General features: G+C 40.8%; 1 protein-coding gene across 2 annotated transcripts in view; it reads right to left on the bottom strand.

Annotated features, from left to right (window-relative positions):
- Positions 1-21,626, bottom strand: part of LOC132399229 (transmembrane channel-like protein 5) — a 128,913-nt gene that overhangs the window by 91,621 nt on the left and 15,666 nt on the right. For both annotated transcript variants that reach the window (XM_059979396.1, XM_059979394.1), the window contains exon 3: positions 3,668-3,822. In XM_059979396.1, coding sequence (XP_059835379.1) covers positions 3,668-3,744 — 77 coding nt within the window. In that variant the 5' untranslated portion in view covers positions 3,745-3,822. The remainder of the gene's footprint in view (positions 1-3,667; positions 3,823-21,626) is intronic.

Genomic DNA, 21,626 nt, shown 5'->3' with positions numbered 1-21,626 from the left:
GCCACCTTCCAGGGGTCACTGAAATCCGCGTCGGACAGCAGCAGGCGTATGTCCTCGGGCAGCTGCTCCAGGACTGCCTGCTCAAACATGAGGCAGGGTGTGTGTGTGTCGGCGAGAGACAACATCTCATTCATTAAAGCCGATGGAGGTCTGTCTCCCAAGCCGTCCAGGTTCAGTAAACGGGCAGCCCGCTCGCGCCGTGAGAGTCCGAAAGTCCTGAGGAGCAGGGCTTTGAATTCCGTGTACTTGCCGTCTGCCGGGGGTGACTGTACGAACTCCGCGACCTGGGCCGCTGTGTCCTGGTCGAGGGAGCTCACCATGTAGTAGTAGCAGGTGTCTTCTGAGGTGATCTGGCGAACATGGAATTGGGCTTCGGCTTGCTGGAACCATAGGTTCGGGTGATGTGTCCAGAAACCCGGCAGTTTCAACGAAACCGCATGAACAGAGGCGGTGTCGGTAATTTCTGGTCCAAAAATCGTTTGGACTGTCGGGGTCACCAATTGTAGCGGTGTGCTACACGCAGCGCTAAAATTACGACACGGAGTCGGTAACTGCAGTCAAAGGAAAAAACTTTATTCGAAATCTTCAGCCTCATTTTTAAGCCTCCCTCAACCTGCCCCCCGTGGCACAGAGACTCCAAAGCTCTGTGCTCGCAAACCCCCGTAGGCTATCTAATTGTGAGTCGGTTCGGATGTGCCAGGAAATGGGTCGCCACAACATATTATAAATAGCCCCCCTTTTTTTTCTCTCTCTCTTTTTTTTGCTTCTTTTTTCTTCAATATTAGTTATTAGTTATTAGATTAGTAGATTAGCTAGTTTTGCATTATATATTTTTTTTATTTTTTTCTTTCTTTTTTTCTGTTTTTTTATATCATATATTATGAAATATTTAGACTTACCATGTTCATACATATATTTTATGGCTTATGTCTTGGTAAACTCATTTATATTGTAACTATTGTGTATGTTTTTTTCATATGTAATGGAATTTGTATATTGGTAATTTCTTTATCAATATATCATTTGTATTCTGTCCATATTACTACTAATAATAAAAAGATTTAGAAAGAAAGAAAGCATATGCTCTTACTTAATATCTACATGCTCAAGCTTTTCAGTCTGCTGCAATTCATCCCTCCAATTGCCAGTAGTGAATACTGAAGCAAAGTATTCATTAAGTACCTCTACCATCTCCTCCAGTTTCATACACACTTTTCCACTGTCACACTTGATTGGTCCTATTTTCTCACGTCTTATCCTCTTGCTCTTCACATACTTGTAGAATGCCTTGGGGTTTTCCTTAATCCTGTCTGCCAAGGCCTTCTCATGGCCCCTTCTGGCTCTCCTAATTTTATTCTTAAACTCCTTCCTGCTAGCCTTATAATCTTCTAGATCTCTATCATTACCTAGTTTTTTGAACCTTTCATAAGCTCTTCTTTTCTTCTTGATGAGATTTCCAACAGCCTTTGTACACCACAGTTCCTGTACCCTACCATCCTTTCGCTGTCTCATTGGAACGTACCTACGCAGAATCCCACGCAAATATCCCCTGAACATTTGCCACATTTCTTCCGTACTTTTCCCTGACAACGTCTGTTTCCAATTCATGCTTCCAAGTTCATGCCTGATAGCCTCATAGCTCCCCTTACTCCAATTGAACGTTTCCCTAACTTGTCTGATCCTATCCCTCTCCAAACCTGTGGTAAAAGAGATAGAATTGTGATCACTATCTCTAAAATACTCTCCCACTGAGAGACCTGACACCTGACCAGGTTCATTTCCCAATACCAGATCAGGTACAGTCTCTCCTCTTGTAGGCTTATCTACATACTGTGTCAAGAAACCTTCCTGAACACACCTAACAAACTCTACCCTATCTAAACCCCTCACTCTCGGGAAATGCCAATCAATATTTGGGAAATTAAAATCTACCACCACAACAACCCTGTTATTATTACACCTTTCCAGAATCTGTCTCCCTATCTGCTCCTCAGCATCTCTGTTACTATTGGGTGGTCTATAGAAAACACCCAGGAGGGTTATTGACCATGTTCTATTCCTAACTTCCACCCACAGAGACTCAGTGGACAATCTCTCCATGACTTCCTCCTTTTCTGCAGCCGTGACACTATCTCTGATCAACAGTCTCACTCCCATTTGTCACCTCCCTGTCCTTTCTGAAACATCTAAAGTCTGGCACTTGAAGTAGCCATTCCTGCCCCTGCACCATCCAAGTCTCTATAAAGGCCACAACATCATAGCTCCAAGTGCTGATCCACGCTCTAAGCTCATCTGCTTTATTCATAATACTCCTCACATTAAAATAGACACTTCTCAAACCATCGGTCTGAGCACGCTCCTTCTCTATCACTTGTCTATCCTCCCTCTCCCACTGTCTCCAAGCTTTCTCTATTTGTGAGCCAACTGCCTCTTCCTCCGTCACGACAGTTCGATTCCCACCCCCCAGCAATTCTAGTTTAAACTCTCCCCAATAGCGTTAGCAAACCTCCCCACCAGGATATTGGTCCCCCTCAGATTCAAGTGCAACCTGTCCTTTTTGTACAGGTCACACCTGCCCCAGAAGAGGTCCCAATGATCCAGAAATCCGAATCCCTGCCCCCTGCTCTGATCCCTCAGCCACGCATTTATCCTCCACCTCATTCTATTCCTATACTCACTGTTACGTGGCACAGGCAGAAATCCCGAGATTACTACCATAGAGATCCTGTTTCTCAACTTCCTTCCTAACTCCCTGTAGTCTGCTTTCAGGACCACCTCCCTTTTCCTACCTATGTCATTGGTACTAATAGGCACCACAAACTCGGACTGTTCTCCTTCTCACTTCAAGATATCGTGGACATGATAAGAAACATCCTGGACCATGGCATCTGGGAGCAAACTCCCATCTACGTTTCTTTCCTGTGTCCACAGAATCGTCTATCTAACCCCCAAACTATAGAGTCCCCTATCACTGCTGCCATCCTCTTCCTTTCCCTACCCTTCTGAGCCACGGGGCCAGACTCTGTGCCGGACATGCGACCACTGTTAACTTCCCCAGGTAGGCCGTCTCCCCCAACTGTACTCAAACAGGAGTACTTATTGTTCAGGAAGGCAGCCACAGGGTTACTCTCTAGCATCTGCTTCTTGCTCTTCTCTCTCCTGACTGTTACCCACTTCTCTGTCTCCCGAGGCCCCAGAGTGACTACCTGCCTATGGCTCCTTTCTATCACCTCCTTACTCTCCCTGACCAGATGAAGATCATCAAGCCGTCTCTGCAGTTCCCCAGCACGGTCCCTAAGGAGCTGCAGCTCGATGCACTGGGCACAGATGTGGCTATCCAGGAGGCTGGGTGTCTCCATTACCTCCCACATCTGACACCAAGCACAGAAAACCGGCCTCACACACATACTTTCTGCCTGTATTCTAAACAGGTAACCTACCTCACCTCGACCTTTTATCGCTGAAGCCCCATTGAGCCAAAGCCTTCCTACTCTGTCTCCCGCTACTCTGTTGCCCGCTCTGTAAAGCTGTCTACTTTTTAAACTCTTTCCGCTGTTCTCACTTGCACAGTTGTGCCTCGTTCAAACTTGTGGTAGGAAACATAGCTGCAATATCAGGGAGTTAACAAATAGTACTAATCTCATATTACTATTTCTTAAATTCATACCCTCTGTCCATTTCCAGTGTTTCTGCGTGATGATATGCATAGTTCTCAAAGCACTCATTCTCTTCTTGATAGTTCATTGTGTTAAATGAATTTCTTGAGGGCTGGATTTCTCTAATTCAACAGCAAAATTCTTCGCTCCTGGTGAGGCATCTAACCTTAAAAATTAAACAACATAATTTAAGCACCAAAAACAACACAAGCATTGTACTCCTCATTTCAATTCAAGCACTTTACTATTTAAAGAAGATACTCTCCTGCTCAAGCTGGTTTTGAGTTTCAACAGCTTTCACTTAAAAATTAATTTGAGTATCAGAATGATGTTTTTTATCAGTAATCAATCCATAAATTTAATATTTTAGTACTGAAATTTACTACATACAAAATTGGACAAAATAACTAGTATTGTCAAATAACTTGAGACATAAAATAGACTATTATTGAACTGTAGACCATAAGGGGACAGTTACCTACCACAGCAAAACTGTGTTCTTGAATTCAGGTCCCGCTAATTATGTTAGTTTGTTTAACATGAGATTTATGGTGTTCCACAATACAAAAAAATATTAACAGCTCCAAATTTATGGTTATACTGAACAAATACTTGTCACTAAATCTCTTCATAATGTGTAAAACTGACGGGATCATCTGATGATTCCAAATGATCAGTTAAATCTTGAAGTTAGAAAGCCAGTGACAGCCTGCTTCTACACAAGTTACACTGTGATTAGCTTCACAATTATAATCAAAACTTAAATCAGTAAAGTGACTTGAATTTCAAGCTTGTACACTTCATTCCCTTATACAAACCATTGAAATTGATCGTCCTTGCTTTAAAAAGTCTAATTGAGGTTTCAATTGTTGCCAAAAAGCATTTCTAGCCACGAACATAGAATTTTATGTAAGTCTGAAGTACAATTCTGTTAGTATAATAAGAGCTAAAATGTAATGACCTTTTTAAAGAGCAATTTTTAAAAGACTCATGATATTTCCATTTTCACCAAATGTCTCTGCATTCAAATCTTTGTTTTACTTTCTATAAATGAGTAAATATTAAATATCAAATTTCCTTGCTTGTGGTCTGCAAGACTTCTTCAAATTGATTGGTTGCTGATAGGAAAAGATAACCATGAAACACCTTCAGACTTTGGTGTGCTTTCTTTAAAGTCAGATCAAACTGACTGGAAAATCAATTTAATATCTTAACATTTCTGGCATTCTGCTTTAAATATTTGAGTATACAGTCTTACAGTTCTAGAATTATTGCAGGCTTAGAAAGAGAAGTCATTGAAGATACATCTGTTACTTTTAGTTTGTTAATTGTTGACCCACAAAATAGAATAAAAGTATTGGTACTTTTAATCCCAAAGTCAGCAATGATTGAGTTCCATTCCCACACCCAGAAAAACGACCTTCTTTATTCATCATCCAAATCCTGGTGAAATACCAGCCCTGCTATTTTCATTAACTTCTCTAAAGTCTGCGGAAGTTAATTTTGACCTGACCGAGCAAGTTATATGTACCCTGGAATGGCATTTAGTTATTTAAAATTAAAGTAGCTGAATTCTATGAAATTTATTTTTCACTGATAAAAGCATGGAAGCACACAGTTGTCAGCTGTGTTCATGCACAATGTCTCAAACAATGAAGTACTGAATATTCAGCCTCGCTGATCTAACAGCATTAAAGAGATAAAAAACAAGAAAGTCATTGTTAATAAATGGAAATCTACTGCACTGAAAAATCATCATATTTTAGTGCCGAGTGCACTGGGGGTTGGGAAAATGAGCTGTTCAATTGTCTGAATGGAAAATGCTGTAAACACCAAGCAGGTCACACCACACGCGAAACATAAAACAGATTAAGTGTTTCAGTTTGGAGACCCTTCATCAGAAGCAGGAAGGACAGAAGACAAGTTAGTATCAAACCACGGGAAAGTTAGGAGAAGGTGGACAGGACAAAGAGAATATTTCTGATAGAGTGAGGCAGCACCCATCTTTTTCCAAAATTTTTACACTTCTGGATTCTGTGCTTAGGTCAAAGCCTGATGAACCATCAGATTATTATTCATTCTCTGGTTGAGCATAGAGAAAAGACCAAGCTCTTACTAGCAACTGAAAGGTAAGTATGAACAGACTTTGGCTCCAATAAAGGTACTGTTTAAAATATATCTTTACCTGTACAGAAGCAAACAAAGGCAGAATGGGATATAATGTACTAAATCTCTACTTATACAATTTCTGCCTCAAGGTCTTTCTGCAATGCTGTAATCTGTGATACTGAGTTCACAATGAGACTAATGGAAAAACACCAAGAAAAATAATGTGTATAACCTCACTTCTAAGAGATTTCTCTGAGAACTCACAGCCCACTTTCTGACTGGGGGCATTCCAACCTTTCAAATTAAATAAAAAGTTAAATAACTGTCTTTCATTATATTTTGAGACATTTCCTTAATTTTTAATAATATTTATTTTGGGTGCCACTGTAGAGTAGAAGTTAATGTGACACAGTGACAGCTTGGGGCATGCTGGCATTCAGAGTTCAACTTCAGTGCCATTCTGTAAGGAGTTTCTGCACATCCTCGCCATGGAATGCATGTTTTTTTCTCTGGGTGCTCTGGTTCCTCCCACAGTCCAAAGACCTACCGGATAGGTTAACTTGTCATTGCAAATTGTCCTGTGATTAGGTTAAGGTTAATTGGGCTTATGGGGTCGCTAAGGCAGCATGGCTTGAAACACTGGAAGGATGCTGCCGTCACTAAATTTATTAATTTTATTAATTTTTTCCTCACCCACCACCTTCATTTCATAAAACTTCTTCTGTATTCCCTCAAAATACTGGAGGGATTTGCAGATCAGGCAGCATCTCTAAAAAGGAATAAAAAAAGTCAAATGTTTCGGGCCAAAACCCTTCATCAGGACTCAAAATGCTGAGTTCCTCCAGCATTTTGTGTACGTTACTCTGGATTTCCAACACCTGCAGATTCTCTTGTGTTTCTGTATTCGCAGTTTGTTCCTGTTCTGATGGCCTGAAACATTCATTTTCTTGTTAAAGATTTGTAGAGAGTTGATGGGTACTTTCAAATTCTTCTGCTACTATTTTACATTAATGACTTGCCTGATGATACTGTAGAGATTTATAGCAGGAGCTATGTACAACTTTCTAATATACACCAGCAAAGTTCAAAGATGCATCATATCATATGATTTGAGAATGGAGGTAATCTTAATTTACAACTGATTTTTCCTCTCAGAAAACCTCGTTCTTCATTTTACAACATTATAACAATGATTTGATCATATCAAATATACCTTTATGATTTTCTGAAAAGAAAATGATGGTTAGAAGCAGACTCCATCACAAAGAATTTGAGTGATTTGGAGTTCAGATCCAAGACAGATTTGTGGTTCAGAACCAAAAAAAATCTGTGCAAGTGCCACAGAAAGAAATGTCATAGATGTGGGCAATACTGTAGTATGGTAGTTGATATGCCCAACGGCTCCAGAAAACTAGATTCAATCTTTCACATTCTCCCTTTGACCAGGAACATTTTCTCCAGATCGTGACACTCTTCCCAATGCCAAACTCATGCTTGTTAATGGACCAATCAAGTATTGAACATTTTTCCTAGTGTACGCATGTGGCAGGAGTATGGGAGGGGGCAGGAAGCTGATAGGGATGAGAAAGGAGAAATGGGATTGGTTTGGACGTGAGCATTCGATGTTCAGGACAGATAGCCTGTTTCTGTGCCATATGATCTATAAGTGACATTGCAGCATTGATGAAGGGTCCTGGCCCGATACTTCAACTGTACTCTTTTCCATTGATGCTGCCTGGCCTGCTGAGTTCCTCCAGTATTTTGTGTGTGTTGCTCAGATTTCCAGCATCTGCAGATCTTTTTCTGCAGCATTGAAATCTCATTGGCTCTTCACTCAACCCTGGAACATCTGGACAGCAAAGGTGCATATATCAGGATGCTCTTTATTGACTAGAGCTCAGCATTCAATACCATCATCCACTTTAAACTAATCAATAACTCTAAGACCTTTGCCTCAATACCTCCTTATACAGTTGGATCCTAGATTTCCTTACTTGCAGACCCCATTCATTTTGGGTTGGCAACAACATCTCCACAATCTCCATCGGCACAGGTGCACCACAAGAATGTGAGCTTAGTCTCCTGCCCTACTTGCTTTACACTTGTGACTGTGGGGCTAAGCACTGCTCCAGTGCCATATTCAAGTTTGCTCATGACAACATTGTCAAAGGCTGAATCAAAGTTGGTGATGAATCTGCATATAGGAGGGAGAATGAAAATCTGGTTGAGTAGCGCCATAACAACAGCCTCTTACTCAATGTCAGCAAGACCAAGGAGCTGATTGTTGATTTCAGAAGAAGGACACCAAAGGTCCATAAGCCAGTCCTCATCAGAGGATTAGCAACTTTATATTCCACTGTGTTATTATTATAGAGGACCCACCCTGGGCCCAGCACGTAAGTGCAATTACAAAGAAAGTTCAGCAGTACCTCTACTTCCTTTGGAATATGTGGATACTGGGTATGACATCTAAAACTTTGGCAAACTTCTATAGATGTGTGGTGGAGAGTATATTGACTGGCTGCATTACAGACTGGTAAGGAAACACCAATACCCTTGAGCGGAAAATCCTACAAAAAGTAGTGGATGTGTGTGGTCTAGTCTATCACGGGTAAAGCCCTCCCAACCACTGAGCACATCTACATGAAATGCCATTGTAGGAAAGCAACATTCATTATCAAGGACTTCCACCACCAAGGACATGCTCCCTTCTCGTTGCAGTCATCAAGAAGAAGGTACAGGAGCATCAGGACTTACACCACTAGGTTCAGGAACAATTACTACTCCTCAACCATCAGGCTCTTGAACCAAAGGGATAAGGTCACTCAAACCTCACTTGCCGCATCATTGAAATATTCCCTCATCCAATGGGCTTGCATTCAAGGACTCTTCATCTCATGATCTTGATATTTATTGTATATTTATTATTTCTTCTTTTTCTATATGGACAGCATGTTGTCTTCTGCACTCTGGTTAAACATCCTAGTTGGATGGTCCTTCATTGATCCTGTTACAGTTATTATTTTATAATTTTATTGAGTATGCCCACAAGAAAATGAATCTCAGGAATATATGTGGTGACGTGTATGTACTTTGATAATATATTTACTTTGAATTTTTGAACTCTGACAGAAGTTTCTATTGTGTCACATCACTTCTGTATTCTGCTGACAGAATTGCAGGAGTGTCAAGGTTCAGTTTCACGGCAGTAGAACTTTATTGCATGGAAGAGTTTCTGGTTGATAATGTGACATCTCTTTTAGTCTTCCTATCAATGCCACACAGACCTAGACCACACTGAGACTCTGCCATCTGCAGCTGTACACTCAAGACTCAGTGAATAGAAGGTACAGTAATTAACATAGCTCTGTAAACCATCTTCAAAGGGAGCTCAGCAGGTAGTTAGTTATCTGGCTCTAATGAAATTTATTTTGTGAGCACGTTAGGAGATAAATGAACACACAGAACAGCTATTGGGTTTTACATCAGTGATTATTAAATAATCTTGTTAATTATACATGGACAGGACTGATTATGGAAATAATAAACAATACGGCTACTGTGAGAAGACCTAAGCCATGAGCTTCATGGAATAAAAACAGCATTATAAGAATTCTGAAAACCAGCATTATTAATCGTCAATGTCAAATGCGTTGCCTCTCCTCCTCTTATTGCATCTCCTTGTTGGCCAAATGGTAATAAGAACTTGACCCTCGGTATTATGGAATTATGCAGCTTACAATGGCTTCCTAAACATCTGCTGCTAACACAAGGATAATTCAAAAGTTGTGAAGAGAACATAAGGTGTCTACAAAAAGACATAGATCAGAAAGTGGGCAAAGATCCAGCAAATGGAGTATCGTGTACAAAATTAACCATTTTAGCAGTAAAAGTAACAAAAAAAAACTGAAATGATTGCACAGCACCAAGAAATACTGAAGAATTTGGGTGTCCAAGTGCCTGATTCATAAAAGACTGGTGTACAGCAACATCATGGAAACAGGGAAGCCATGGGGTTATCATTCATTTTCAGGCAAGTTAAACAAAAATGAAAGGAGGTTACACTTCAGTTGTTTGGGATACTGGTGAGACACATCAGGGGCTTTCAAAAATGGTGCCACTTTACATGCAGCTCCCAAAGGGATCATCAAGTACTCTTGTTGAGACTTATTGTTGATGAAATCTGATGCAGCCACAGTCACTGCAGAAAGCAATGTTGTTTCAAGATGTTTTTATACAAGCTGTGGCTCTTTAAGATTGGCACACTGAGGTCTGCAGACCACCCTAAGAGCCACAAGCTTAGGGAACCTCTCCATTGTCTGAAGAAACTGAGAAAACGAGGTTTCCGGAGTGGGCTGTAGGTGAAACCTAAACACAGGGCCTTAAGGCCTTCCTTCCCTGCCATCCTTCTGGCTAATGTACAATCTCTGGAAAATAAAATGGAAGAGCTCAAGGCACGATTGCAGCATCAGAGGGACATCAGGGACTGTTGTGTGCTCTGCTTTACAGAGACATGGCTCACCCCCTGCACTCCAGTGTGAGGACTCCACCTTCCACCATACAGACCAGTCAGCAGTGTCAGGACAGTGGTGACATTTACTTCTTGATTGACTCATTGTGGTGTAAAAATGAGGTGGTCTCTGTCCTGCTCGGACATCTGGCGGTCAAGCGTTGTTCATTCTATCTGCCATTGGAGTTCTTTACCACCATCCTGATTGCAGTGTGTATCCCACCCCTAGCCAATATCAACCTGGCAGTAGAGAGGCTGAGTGCCGTGACACAGGGATGAGACAGTGTACCTCGATACCTTCCTGATCATTGTGGAGGAATTCAACCAGGCCGACTTGAAGAAATCTGTGACAGACTACCACCAACATGTCATCTCTGGTACCAGAAGAGCCAACACATTTGGTCACTGTTATACCATCATCTAGAATGCTTAACATGCCATCCCCCACCTGCCCTTTGCTCTGACTACCAAGCTATGTTTCTGCTCCTGATGTACAGTACAGGCAGAGTTGAAGACCACAGTCCCAGTGGTGAGCACCGTGAAGGATAGACAAGGAAGCTGGAACAGAATTTACAGGTGGACTGGACCATACTCAGAGATGAATTTTCAGAGGTGATTCAATATGTCACAGTCATTACTAACTTCATCAAGATGTACGTGAATGCAGAATAAGCGCTCTAGAATTAATAAAATCCATCTACAAAAATCTAAAAAAGAGGGTGGCATGGCTTTACCTAACTTTCGTTTATATTGTTGGGCAGCTAATATACGTTGTGCTACCTTCTGGTCTTTCTTCCATGGCCAACCCGAGTGCCCTAACTGGGTGGTGATGGAGCTGAGCTCCACCAAAGAATTATCTATCTCTGCACTTCTTGGCTCTGCACTCCCTAGTAGTCTGCCCAGATCAATAGCTAATCCTCTTGTTAGACACACTTTGCGTATATGGGCTCAGATCAGGAAATGCTATGGTTTCCAGGGGTTTTCCGTTTCCAGCCCTATTGCTCATAATCACCTTTTTTTACCCACTACATACGATTCAGCATTCCAGGTTTGGTATAGGAAGGGCATTAGACATTTTGAAGATCTTTTCATTGATAATCGCTTCGCTTCTTTTCAGCAGCTCTCTGTTAAGTTCAATCTGCCCAATGCTCATTTTTTCAGATATCTCCAAATCCGACACTTTATTGCTCCTTTAATTCCTAACTTCCCTGAAATGCCTGCGAAAAATGCTATAGACCTATTTCTTTCCATGAATCCACTAGGTAAAGGCTTAATATCAATCATCCAAGATAAACTAGCGGCCTTACGACGGGCCCCCATGGATAAAATCAAAATGGCCTGGGAGCAGGATTTAAATATCTCCTTATCTGAGGAGAGCTGGGATTCAGTTCTCAAATCGGTTAACTCAACCTCTCTTTGTGCTCGCCACTGCCTTTTACAGTTTAAGATTGTTCATAGAGCCAATATGTCTAAATCTAAACTATCTCGATTCTACCCTAGCGTTAGTCCACTCTGTGATAAAAGGGGGCGTGGCCTCTCTCATCCATATGTACTGGTTCTGTCCTAGCTTGGAGAAATTCTGGAAAGATGTCTTCACTACGTTATTGTGTATTCTAAATCAGCACCTAGAACCAAACCCCTTAATTGCTCTGTTTGGTTTTTGGGGCGAGACAGATTTATGTCTGGGTCCGACCAAATGCCGAATATTATCCTTTGCCTCTCTCCTGGCTAGACGCTTGATCCTCCTCAGATGGAGAGATGCTGCCCCGCCCACTCATGCTCAATGGCTTAACGACATCATGGCCTGCTTGGACCTCGAAAAAATTCATTATTCAGTTCTCAATTCGGATCTAAAGTTCCATAAGGTCTGGGGACCTTTTATCGAGTACTTTCATAACCTTCCTCTTGACTAGGGTTTTTTTTTCTTTTCGGTCCCTTGCTTTCAGCTCCTTTTTTTTCCTGGTAGAAGGCATTATTATCCTCTGTTGCTGAGTGTATTCACAGTCTGGGAGCTTGGCTGTCCTGACTTATTCTCTCTATATTGTGTTGTGGTTGGTCTGGAGTTGCTGTTGTTTTTTCTTGTGTTGTGGGGCTTGGGGAGGACACTAAGCTTACTTGTATTTAATTTAGGTGCTTTTCTTTTGCTAAATTCTCCTCCTTTGTAACATATTGTTATTGTATGCTTAACTTTGCACTGTTTTAATGTTCCTCATTGGGATTTCGGGTTTTTAATTTGTAAAACGTTTTGAAAAACTAATAAAAAAAATTTTTTAAAAAAAGATGTACGGGAATGAGTGCATGCCTTTGAGAACATACTGGATGTACCCAAACCAGAAACCATGGATGAATCTGGAGATTCACTGTCCACTGAAGGCTAGATCTATGGTGTTTAAGGTCATCAATGCAGAACCCTACAAGAACTCCAGTTACGACCTATGGAAGGCCATTGTGAGAGCAAAAAGACAATTCTGTTTGAAAATGGAGGCATAATCAGATGCAGGTCAGCTGTGAGGCATATACTAGCAGCATATCTGGAGTGATGCTTCACTCCCCAATGAGCTCACTGCCTTTTATGCATGTTTTAAAGCAAGAATAAAACTACACCTGTGTGAATACATGGTATCTGGTGACCCTGTGATCTCTGTCTTGGAGGCTGACTTCAGAATATCCTTGCAAGGCATCAGGTCCCAATGGTGAACCTGGTAGGGTTCTGAAAACCTATGCCAAACAACTGGCTGGAATGTTCAAGGATATCTTCAACCTCTTACTGCTGCACCTGAGGTTCCCCTAGCTTCAAAAGAGCAAAAACCAAACCAGTGCCCATGATGAGCAGGGAGAGCTCCCTCTACGACCGTCAGTCAAATCTACTGTGATGAGTGCTTTGAGAGGTAGGTCACGACTAGAATTACCTCCTCCTGAACAAGGAGCTGGACCCTGCAGTTTGCCTAATGCCTGTAGTGGGTGCAATCTAACTGGTTCTCCACTGAGTTCTGGACCACGTAGACCATTGCAATACCCATATTAGGCCACTGTTATCAATTACAATTGGACATTCAGAGCCATCACCTGTGCAGGCTAATCTACACACTTTGAAACTGGGCCTCCATACCTCCCTCCACAACTTGATTCTTGACTTCCTTTACTTTCTTTTTATTATAACTCAAAGTAATTTTTTTATGCCTACACTGCACTGCTGCCACAAAACAACAAGTTTAAAGGTTTATGTCAACGACGATAAACTTAATTCTGATCCATTTGGAGATCAGTTCAGTACGCTCCTGTTATGTTTTGTAAGTTCAAAACATTAAATTAATTCAAAGGAAATGCAGAGTTTGAAATGTGGGTGTAACTTTGTCTTTACTTTTAAGTGAGGTCGCACGTATCTTGAGGTAGCATGATGATGTATGAAGTTAATGTATTTTACATATTACCCACAAATTAATTATTTAAGTGAACAAGAATACTTAATTAACTAATTTATATACAAGATTACTCAAATATTATTGAAATACTGAATACAAACACTCCTGCCTGCTTAGCTATAAATTCCAACTCAATAGAGAATGCATCTCAACTATATACACAGTATACTATATAATGTAACTACTATATACACACAGCCACAGCTTTATCAATTTTTAAGTTGTCCCATTCAAGTCTAAAGATTTAATTGCAGCTGAGGATTCTTCCTTGTGGGATAACGTCTTTTCTGACAAGGGGACCACTCTGCTTGGCAGGTGAGAGTTACGGCTGTGGGGCAATCATAGATTCTGGGGTCTCCTCTATGGTAGTTGTAGGAATTGACTCTGAGAATGCAGGAAATGGCTCTGATAGCAGTAGCCAACTTCCTTCTCTATCAATTGACTCTGTTCTCCTCAACTAATGGATGGTTCTCTCCAGGAGATATCAGCCCCAATCTCCACTGTGTAGGAGAGTGGTCCTGTTCTGCCCTTAATCATTCCGAGTACCCACTTTTTATCACCTCTGCAGTCCCTCACCTGTACCATTTGTCCAGGGGTGAAACATCAAACCTCCTTACTTGAGGAGTCTTCAATTTGCCTCAATGATTTGTCTGCATCCTCCTTCTGAGATTGGGTTCCAAGCATGAAAGCAAGGGACAGCACAGGAACAGCGGAGCTGGTGAGTTGTGGAGTGTGTTGCATTACAATATGCATGGAGGAAATTGGCAAGTTTCTGGTTCAGTGTTGATGCAGAGTGTCCTGCTGGCATTGCTCACTTTGCATTTTTTAGACTCTGGGTGGTAACCTTTCTGCCAAGTAATTAGCTGGGTGGTAGAGTACAGATGTAATACGTCTTATTCCATGTATTTTTTGGAATGATTGAAACTGTTCCATCACAAACTGTGGTCCATTGTCACTGACTAAGTGATCTGGTGCACCTGTCCTTGGAAAGAGGGTTCTCAATAGATCAACAGTGTATGAGATTGTTGTCCGTGCTATCAGGAATACTTCTGGCCACCTTGTAGCTGTATCCACAAGAAATGTGTGTCCTTCAATAGTCCAGCAAAATCCACATGAATCCTGTGTTAGGGAAATGCAGGAATTCCCAGGGATGGTGAAATGTTGCTCTTGCCATCTTCTGGACATGTCAGCATCCCATACAGTGCATGGCAAGCTGCTTGATCTGCTGATCTATCCTGGGCCACCAGACAAAACTTTGAGCAAACACTTTCATTTTGACCACGTCTACATGGCCGGCTTGTAACTGCTCCAACAAGTTAGCTCTCAGCGTGGGTGGTACAACTCTCAATCCCCGTATCAGGAAACCCCTGTAAAGGGCACATTCATCTTGGCACTGGCAAAATTGGGGAAAGTAGAATTTCTGCTGCACATTCCAGCCATTTTGGGTGGCGATGTAGACCTGAGACAGTGTGGGGGCTCTTCTGGTTTCCCTCTTGATTGTGTTACGAACCCCGTAACTGGGTAACATACCAGCAAAGATAGGGACGTCCGTTGAAGTCTGATGATACTATTTTTAACAGTATTTATTAGTAAAAATACACAAAAATAATATCAATGCAAATATACAGATAATATGTCGTCAATACTAAATCTAAAAGTGCGGGTATAATAATAATCAATAAGAAATAAGCTCTATCGTTGTCTAGGAGATAATATATTGTCCGATGGAAATGTATAGCTTGTTCAGTTCATGCAGGCTGCAGCCGTTGCGGTCCGCTGTGTTTCAATTGTTGGAGAGAGAGAGAGATTTGGAGAAAAACTTGCCAGCTTTTCTTTTATGATTTTGATCCGTCAGGAGTCCCGTTGATGTGGCCGTTCACTTATGGCCTCTCCTTTAGCTAAACCGTTCTTCCGTGGTGATCCCGCCAACCCAGGCAAGGGAGGACGCACATGAGCCCCCACCGGCTTTCGCTATAAAACGCTGTCACTGGATTTCCAGCGTTTCTCCTGGTGCATCTAAAGGGGTTGTTCCCCAGACCCTCTTTTATCCTTACTCACAGGGTCTCAGATGTCAATCAGGTTGGGATGATGCAATCCCTCAACCAGCCCACTCTGGCTGTCCCCTGAGGGGTTTCAATGAATAGTACAGTACTCAATACACAATTCTGTCTCCAAGAGACAATGGCCGTTATCGGCGCATCTGTTTCGCTGAGGTCAGGACATATTCCAAACCTTGTGTATTCTGGACGTCTCTCTCTCATTTCCTGAGTCCCAGACCCGAATTAATAGCGATCTTGCAATTCTCACAAAGGAGGGGGCGACTTTGTACCCTTTGGCCCCTCAGAGTTGCGTCACATTCGTAACAATTGTCTCCACTGTAATAGGGAGACTTCCAATTTACATTAGGGAGAATATGTCAAGAGGAGTGCAGGATAGAACCAGACTACAGCGCACAGTGAGGACTGCCGAGCGCATCATTGGAGCCTCCCTGCCCTCTATTGTGGACCTGTACTCTTCCAGGTTGAAGAAGAGGGCGGGGAACATCATAAAGGACTCCTCCCATCCTGCGCACGGACTGTTTGAACTGCTTCCATCTGGTAGGCGCTTCAGATCCCTCCAGACTAAGACTAATAGGCACTGGAGAAGTTTTTTCCCTACTGCGGTCACTTTGCTGAACAGTTAACTGTCGGCTAACTATTACTTGGATTGCACTACTTGTATGTATAATCTATATTTTCATTTGTATTATCATTATTATTGTTATGAGCAGAGAGACAACGTCTGCCGGAAGTAAATTCCTTGTATGTGCACAGGTACTTGGCGATTAAAGTCTGATTCTGATTTTTCAGTAAATTTTTCAAATACTTCCTTTTCCAAGGGTAAATAGGACAATCCATCAGCATTTCCATGACTAATCCTCCTCTTGAATTCAATCTTGTAATTGTGTCCTTCAAGAAACAAGAGCCTATCTCTGCTCTTAGGGAAACACCCTTCTGCGGATTGCAAATGGATGCCAGTGGTTGATGATCAGTAATGAGGGTAAACTCTCTCCCATACAAGTACTGGTTGAAATGTTTTACACCCCACACCAGACTTAAAGCCTCTCTGTCAATCTATGCATAATTTTTCTCTGCAGTGATAAGGGAACATGATGTAAAGTCTATGGGCATTCACTTCCACCACTCATAACATGTGACATGACTGCACCTATACCATAAGGCAAGGGGACACAGACAAACTTCACTGGATGTGAATCATAATGTTTCAGTATAGTATCTGGTGTCTTTTGGAAAGCCACCTCACACTATTTTGTCCATTGCTATTTCTTCCCGATCTGCAGTAATGAGTTCAAGGGGTGGAGCATAGTAGCCCAGTTTGGCAGGAACCTGATAAGATTGTTGATGAATTCTAAAAGGACCACAACTATGACACATCCTTAAGCCTTGGGGCATTCACCACTGACTGAATTTTCTCAGTGCACTTGTGTAATTCTATTGCATCAATTGTGTGACCACAGGAAGCAATGCTTGATTTAAATAATTCACACTTGTTGCATTATGCTCTGAGCCCATAATCATCTAAACTTTTTAACACTGTCTTGAGATTTTGGCGATGTTCCTGGTCATCCTTATTGGTTACAATGATGTCATCCAGGTAACACTGAATGCCTGGGCAGCTTTGCAGCACCTGGTCCATGGCTTTCTGCCAGAGTGCAGGTGCAGATGCTACTCCAAAAATAAGCCTATTATATCAATAAAGCCCTTTGTAAATGTTTATGGTGAGAAACTCCTTGGACTCTTCTTCTACCTCCATCTGCAAAAAGGCTTCCGCTAAGTCCACTTCGCTGAAGTGAAGTGGGCAGAGGTTATTAATGTGTTTTCAGTTGATGATGACATTAAAATCTCCACAGATCCTGACAGACACGTTCCTCTTGGCTACTGGGACCACTGCCATTGCCAATGGCCTCCACTCAACCTTTGAAAGAATTCCTTCACCTCCATGCAATCTAGGTCACTGGCTACTTTGTCACAGATGGTATAAGGAACCAGATAGGCTTTGCAAAACTTTGGTGCAGCAGTTTCATGTCGTAATATTTTACCACCGATATGTTTGAGTTTTCTTTTGCTATCCTTGAACACTGCTGTGGCATCATCCAGTATATTTCTTAATTTGTGTTCATATGGATTCATTGCACCGTATGTGGCACGCAGTTGTGAATGGATCCCATACATGACTTACTGTGTAGAGGTATGGGGAAATACACACAAAACAAATACAAACTCGATTTTTCTACTCCAAAAAAAAGCCATACGAATTGTAAATAAGACAGGTTATAATGAGCCAACTAATCCACTATTTATTCAACTAAGTACTTTAAAATTCAGAAATTTTGAAGATTTTAAAATAATACAAATTATGTATAAAGTAAAAAATGGACAATTACCACAAAGTATCCAAAGATTGTTTAAAATAAGAGTAAGTCAATATGATTTGAGAGGAACATGTGTATTTCAAAAACAAAGGATAAGAACAAATGTAAAAAATCATTGTACTTCAGTCAGAGGGTGAATCTATGGAACAGTTGTAGTGAGAATTTTTAAAACATGCGCCACACTTAACAAGTTAAAAAAATTATTTTTAATAATATACAGCATAATAAGCTGTAGCTTCAGCCTATACCCTTTCGGTCAGTTCTAAAGATCTTTATTACTTAATTTTGTTTTATGAAATCATCATTGAAAATGATGCTTTTTGTTATGTTTGTACTGACCAAAATAAAATTTCATTCATTCCATCTATAATCAAGTTGTGGTTGTCTCAGCCAATCACACCCCCACAATGCGGGCCCTTCTGTTTTTGCCACATAAAGCTCAATGTGGCTTGTTGGTTGTTGCTTTTCTTTGTTACAGATGTCATACCTACCAGAGTTATCTTTTCTGCAGTATAACTTCTTAGTTGAATAACAGAAGGCTTCCATTTGGTATCTTTGAAATACCATTCAAATTAATTTTGTGGAATGATTGAAATCCTGAACCAGTGTCTAATTCCGTTTTAATTAATTTCCCATTCATTTCTCGTGTAAGCCTTATTGTCTATTGTTAATTTTCACACTGTAATCTCAAGGCTATACCATCCTGTGTCAGTCTCATCATCAACAGATTTTTCAACAGCAGCAGGCAGAAACTCTTTTTGAAACTGCAACTTGACTTCATAGCTTTTCTCTTCCTTGTGCAGTCCATTTATTTTTGTCTGCCTGACATGTGTCTTACTTTGTTGTACTTTGTATTTTCCGCAAGTTTCTCCTTTAAATCTGCATTTGTTTGGTGTATGTGATCTCCTAACACAATGGTAACTGGTAACATTATATTTTCGGCCTGACCCGTTTTTGTTTAGGCAATGTAATTTTGTTCACACACTGTCATTCCTGACTGCAACTCAATTGTGTCTCTGGAGTTTCCATTGAAACAACGACTTCCACTGTTCTTTTAAAAGTAATCTGTGCTTCATGTAGAGGCCATTTCTGAATGCTTTCCTGTAAAGTTCCACAAACTAAATGATCTCTTAGTGTATCATTAAGACCATTACTGCACTATCAATGCTCAATCTCAATTCAGCCATGTAAGCTGAAATGGACTCCTCTTCTGACTCAGCTTATGAAACCTAAAACATTCTGCAATCAACAATGCTTTTGGTTCTAAATGTTCCTGCATCACTTTTTCAACAGCAGCAAAGTTTGTTTCTGATGATTTGGTTGGAGCAGTCAAACTCTGAAGCAAACTATATGCTTATAAAACCAATGCACTTTGCAAAATTGGCACTCGCTTCTCATTGGCTATTTCATTTGTTTCAAAATATTGTTCCAATAGCTCGATATGTATGAGCCAATTACCTGCTGTGTAATCAAACTTGTCAATCTTTCTGATGTAGCCAGCCATTTCTGTTTTTTTAAAAATGATCACTCAGTACTCACTCTTTATGAATCCATGAATTCTTCCATTTTTGGCCTTTTTTTTTTAAACTCGACCGTCTCCATGTGCTGGGGTGCATTTATCACTTGCCATGTTTATTTAATTTTGAATGACTTGCTGCACTTTACCAGGTTGCTAGCTGCATCAGGTTAGTTTAAAAATACTTTGTTGCCAATGTTATGTTTTGTAACTTGAAAACATTATACTAATTCAAAGGAAAACATGGAGCGTGAAACGTAGGTGTAACTTCATCTTTACTTTTAAGTGAAGCATGCATGTAACCCATAATTAATAACTTAAATGAACAAGAATACTTAATACATATACAAAGAATACATATACAAGATTACTCAAATATTATTGAAATATTAAACACACAGCAGTCTGTATTTTTGTTTGAAGTATGTTAATTAATTAGATGCAGTTCAGAGAGAATTTACTAAATTAGTGTGTGAATGGATAGATTATCTTATAAAGAAATGTTAGACAGGCTAGGCTTGTATCTACTGGAGCCTATAAGAGTTGAAGATTACTTAAAATCTCAAGTGGTCTTTACACAGTGGATATGCAGAGGACAAATACTCATGTGGGAGTACGTAGAACCAGAAATCACTGTTTGAAACTGAAGGTATGTCCATTTAAAATAGATGAGGTGACTTTTTTTTTACTCTGGGGAGGTCAATTTTTTTGATTCTTTGTCAGCCTTTTCTGCAAAGAACAGTGAAAGTGGGGTGTATGAATATTTTTAAGCTGCAGGTAGATAGGTTTTTGATCTGCAAGGCTGTGAAAGGTTACTGCTAGAAAGCATAAATTGAAAACTAAGATTATGATCAGATCAAACATGTTCTTACTAAATGTTAGAAGGAGCCTGAAGTTCTGGATGGCATATTTTGTTCTCAAGTTGTACACGTATATGTAAAAACAAGTCAAGAAACAGAATTCCGGTGTACAGCAAAGTTCTGCCCATTTTGTTCAGTTGCTGAGGATTGCTTGAGCATACCAATTTTCTGAAGATACAATTGTCTTTGTGACCCCACTCGTGACTCTGCCTGGAGGTCTGATGAGATTCCTGAGAAGAGTTTGCTTAGGACCTTTGCAGGTCAATAGCTAGACTGTGACTAGTTAGGCTAGGCCAATGTAAGTCCAAGTAAATTATCTGTACCTAACAGTTTATATATACACAAAAAGTTCTCCTGTATAAACAGGATAATGGAACTTCAAGGAAGAAAATAGATTTAAAGGATTCCTGAAAGTTAAAGAATAAGCCAATAACTAAGCCAGCAATCAGCTAACATTCTGTAGCTCAAAGAATAAAAAACATATGAATATAAAAAAGTACTACACAATACAGGTGCTTCAGCCCAAAATGCTGTGCTGACCCTTTAACCTATTCTAAGGACAGTTTAACCTTTTCTCCCACATAGCCCTCCTATTTTTTTTTCTTCTTTCAACCATGTGTCTATCCCCTCTGGGAGGACCACAACCTTGTTGTAGTACTTGGAGGCTTGCATGCCTCACTGACCCAGAGAGCTATGCTGGCTGGAGTCAGAGCTTTATGTTTTGGCTCTTGCTGGGGTGACCCATGCCAAACAGGTCAAAGGGTAGAGGAAAGACTAAGAGTGGTTCCCCAGTCCTCCAGGTTCCAGGGTTCAGCTCAGGGCTAACAACCCTGCCTGGTAGAACAAAATTGTTACAAAATCAACAATAAAGAATCTATCTGCAACTGAGTGCGATGTTATTCCTGAGTTTCCACCCGGAACTTGCATGGCTGACAACAGTGGAAACAGAGGTACTAACACAATGAAAACAGAACTACTGAGACAACGGAATTCCTGAATACCGCCAGATATGGAGGACCTTTATTGTTGCCCTAAACACCAGCAGTATAATGGCCAGCAGAAAGAGAAATGTGCCTACCCAAGAGTTTCTTAAATGACAAGTTTACATCATGTATATGCTA

This window comes from Hypanus sabinus, chromosome 9 (assembly GCF_030144855.1).
Source record: "Hypanus sabinus isolate sHypSab1 chromosome 9, sHypSab1.hap1, whole genome shotgun sequence".
Taxonomy (NCBI): Eukaryota; Metazoa; Chordata; class Chondrichthyes; order Myliobatiformes; family Dasyatidae; genus Hypanus; species Hypanus sabinus.
This window is presented reverse-complemented; position numbering and strand designations above follow the sequence as displayed.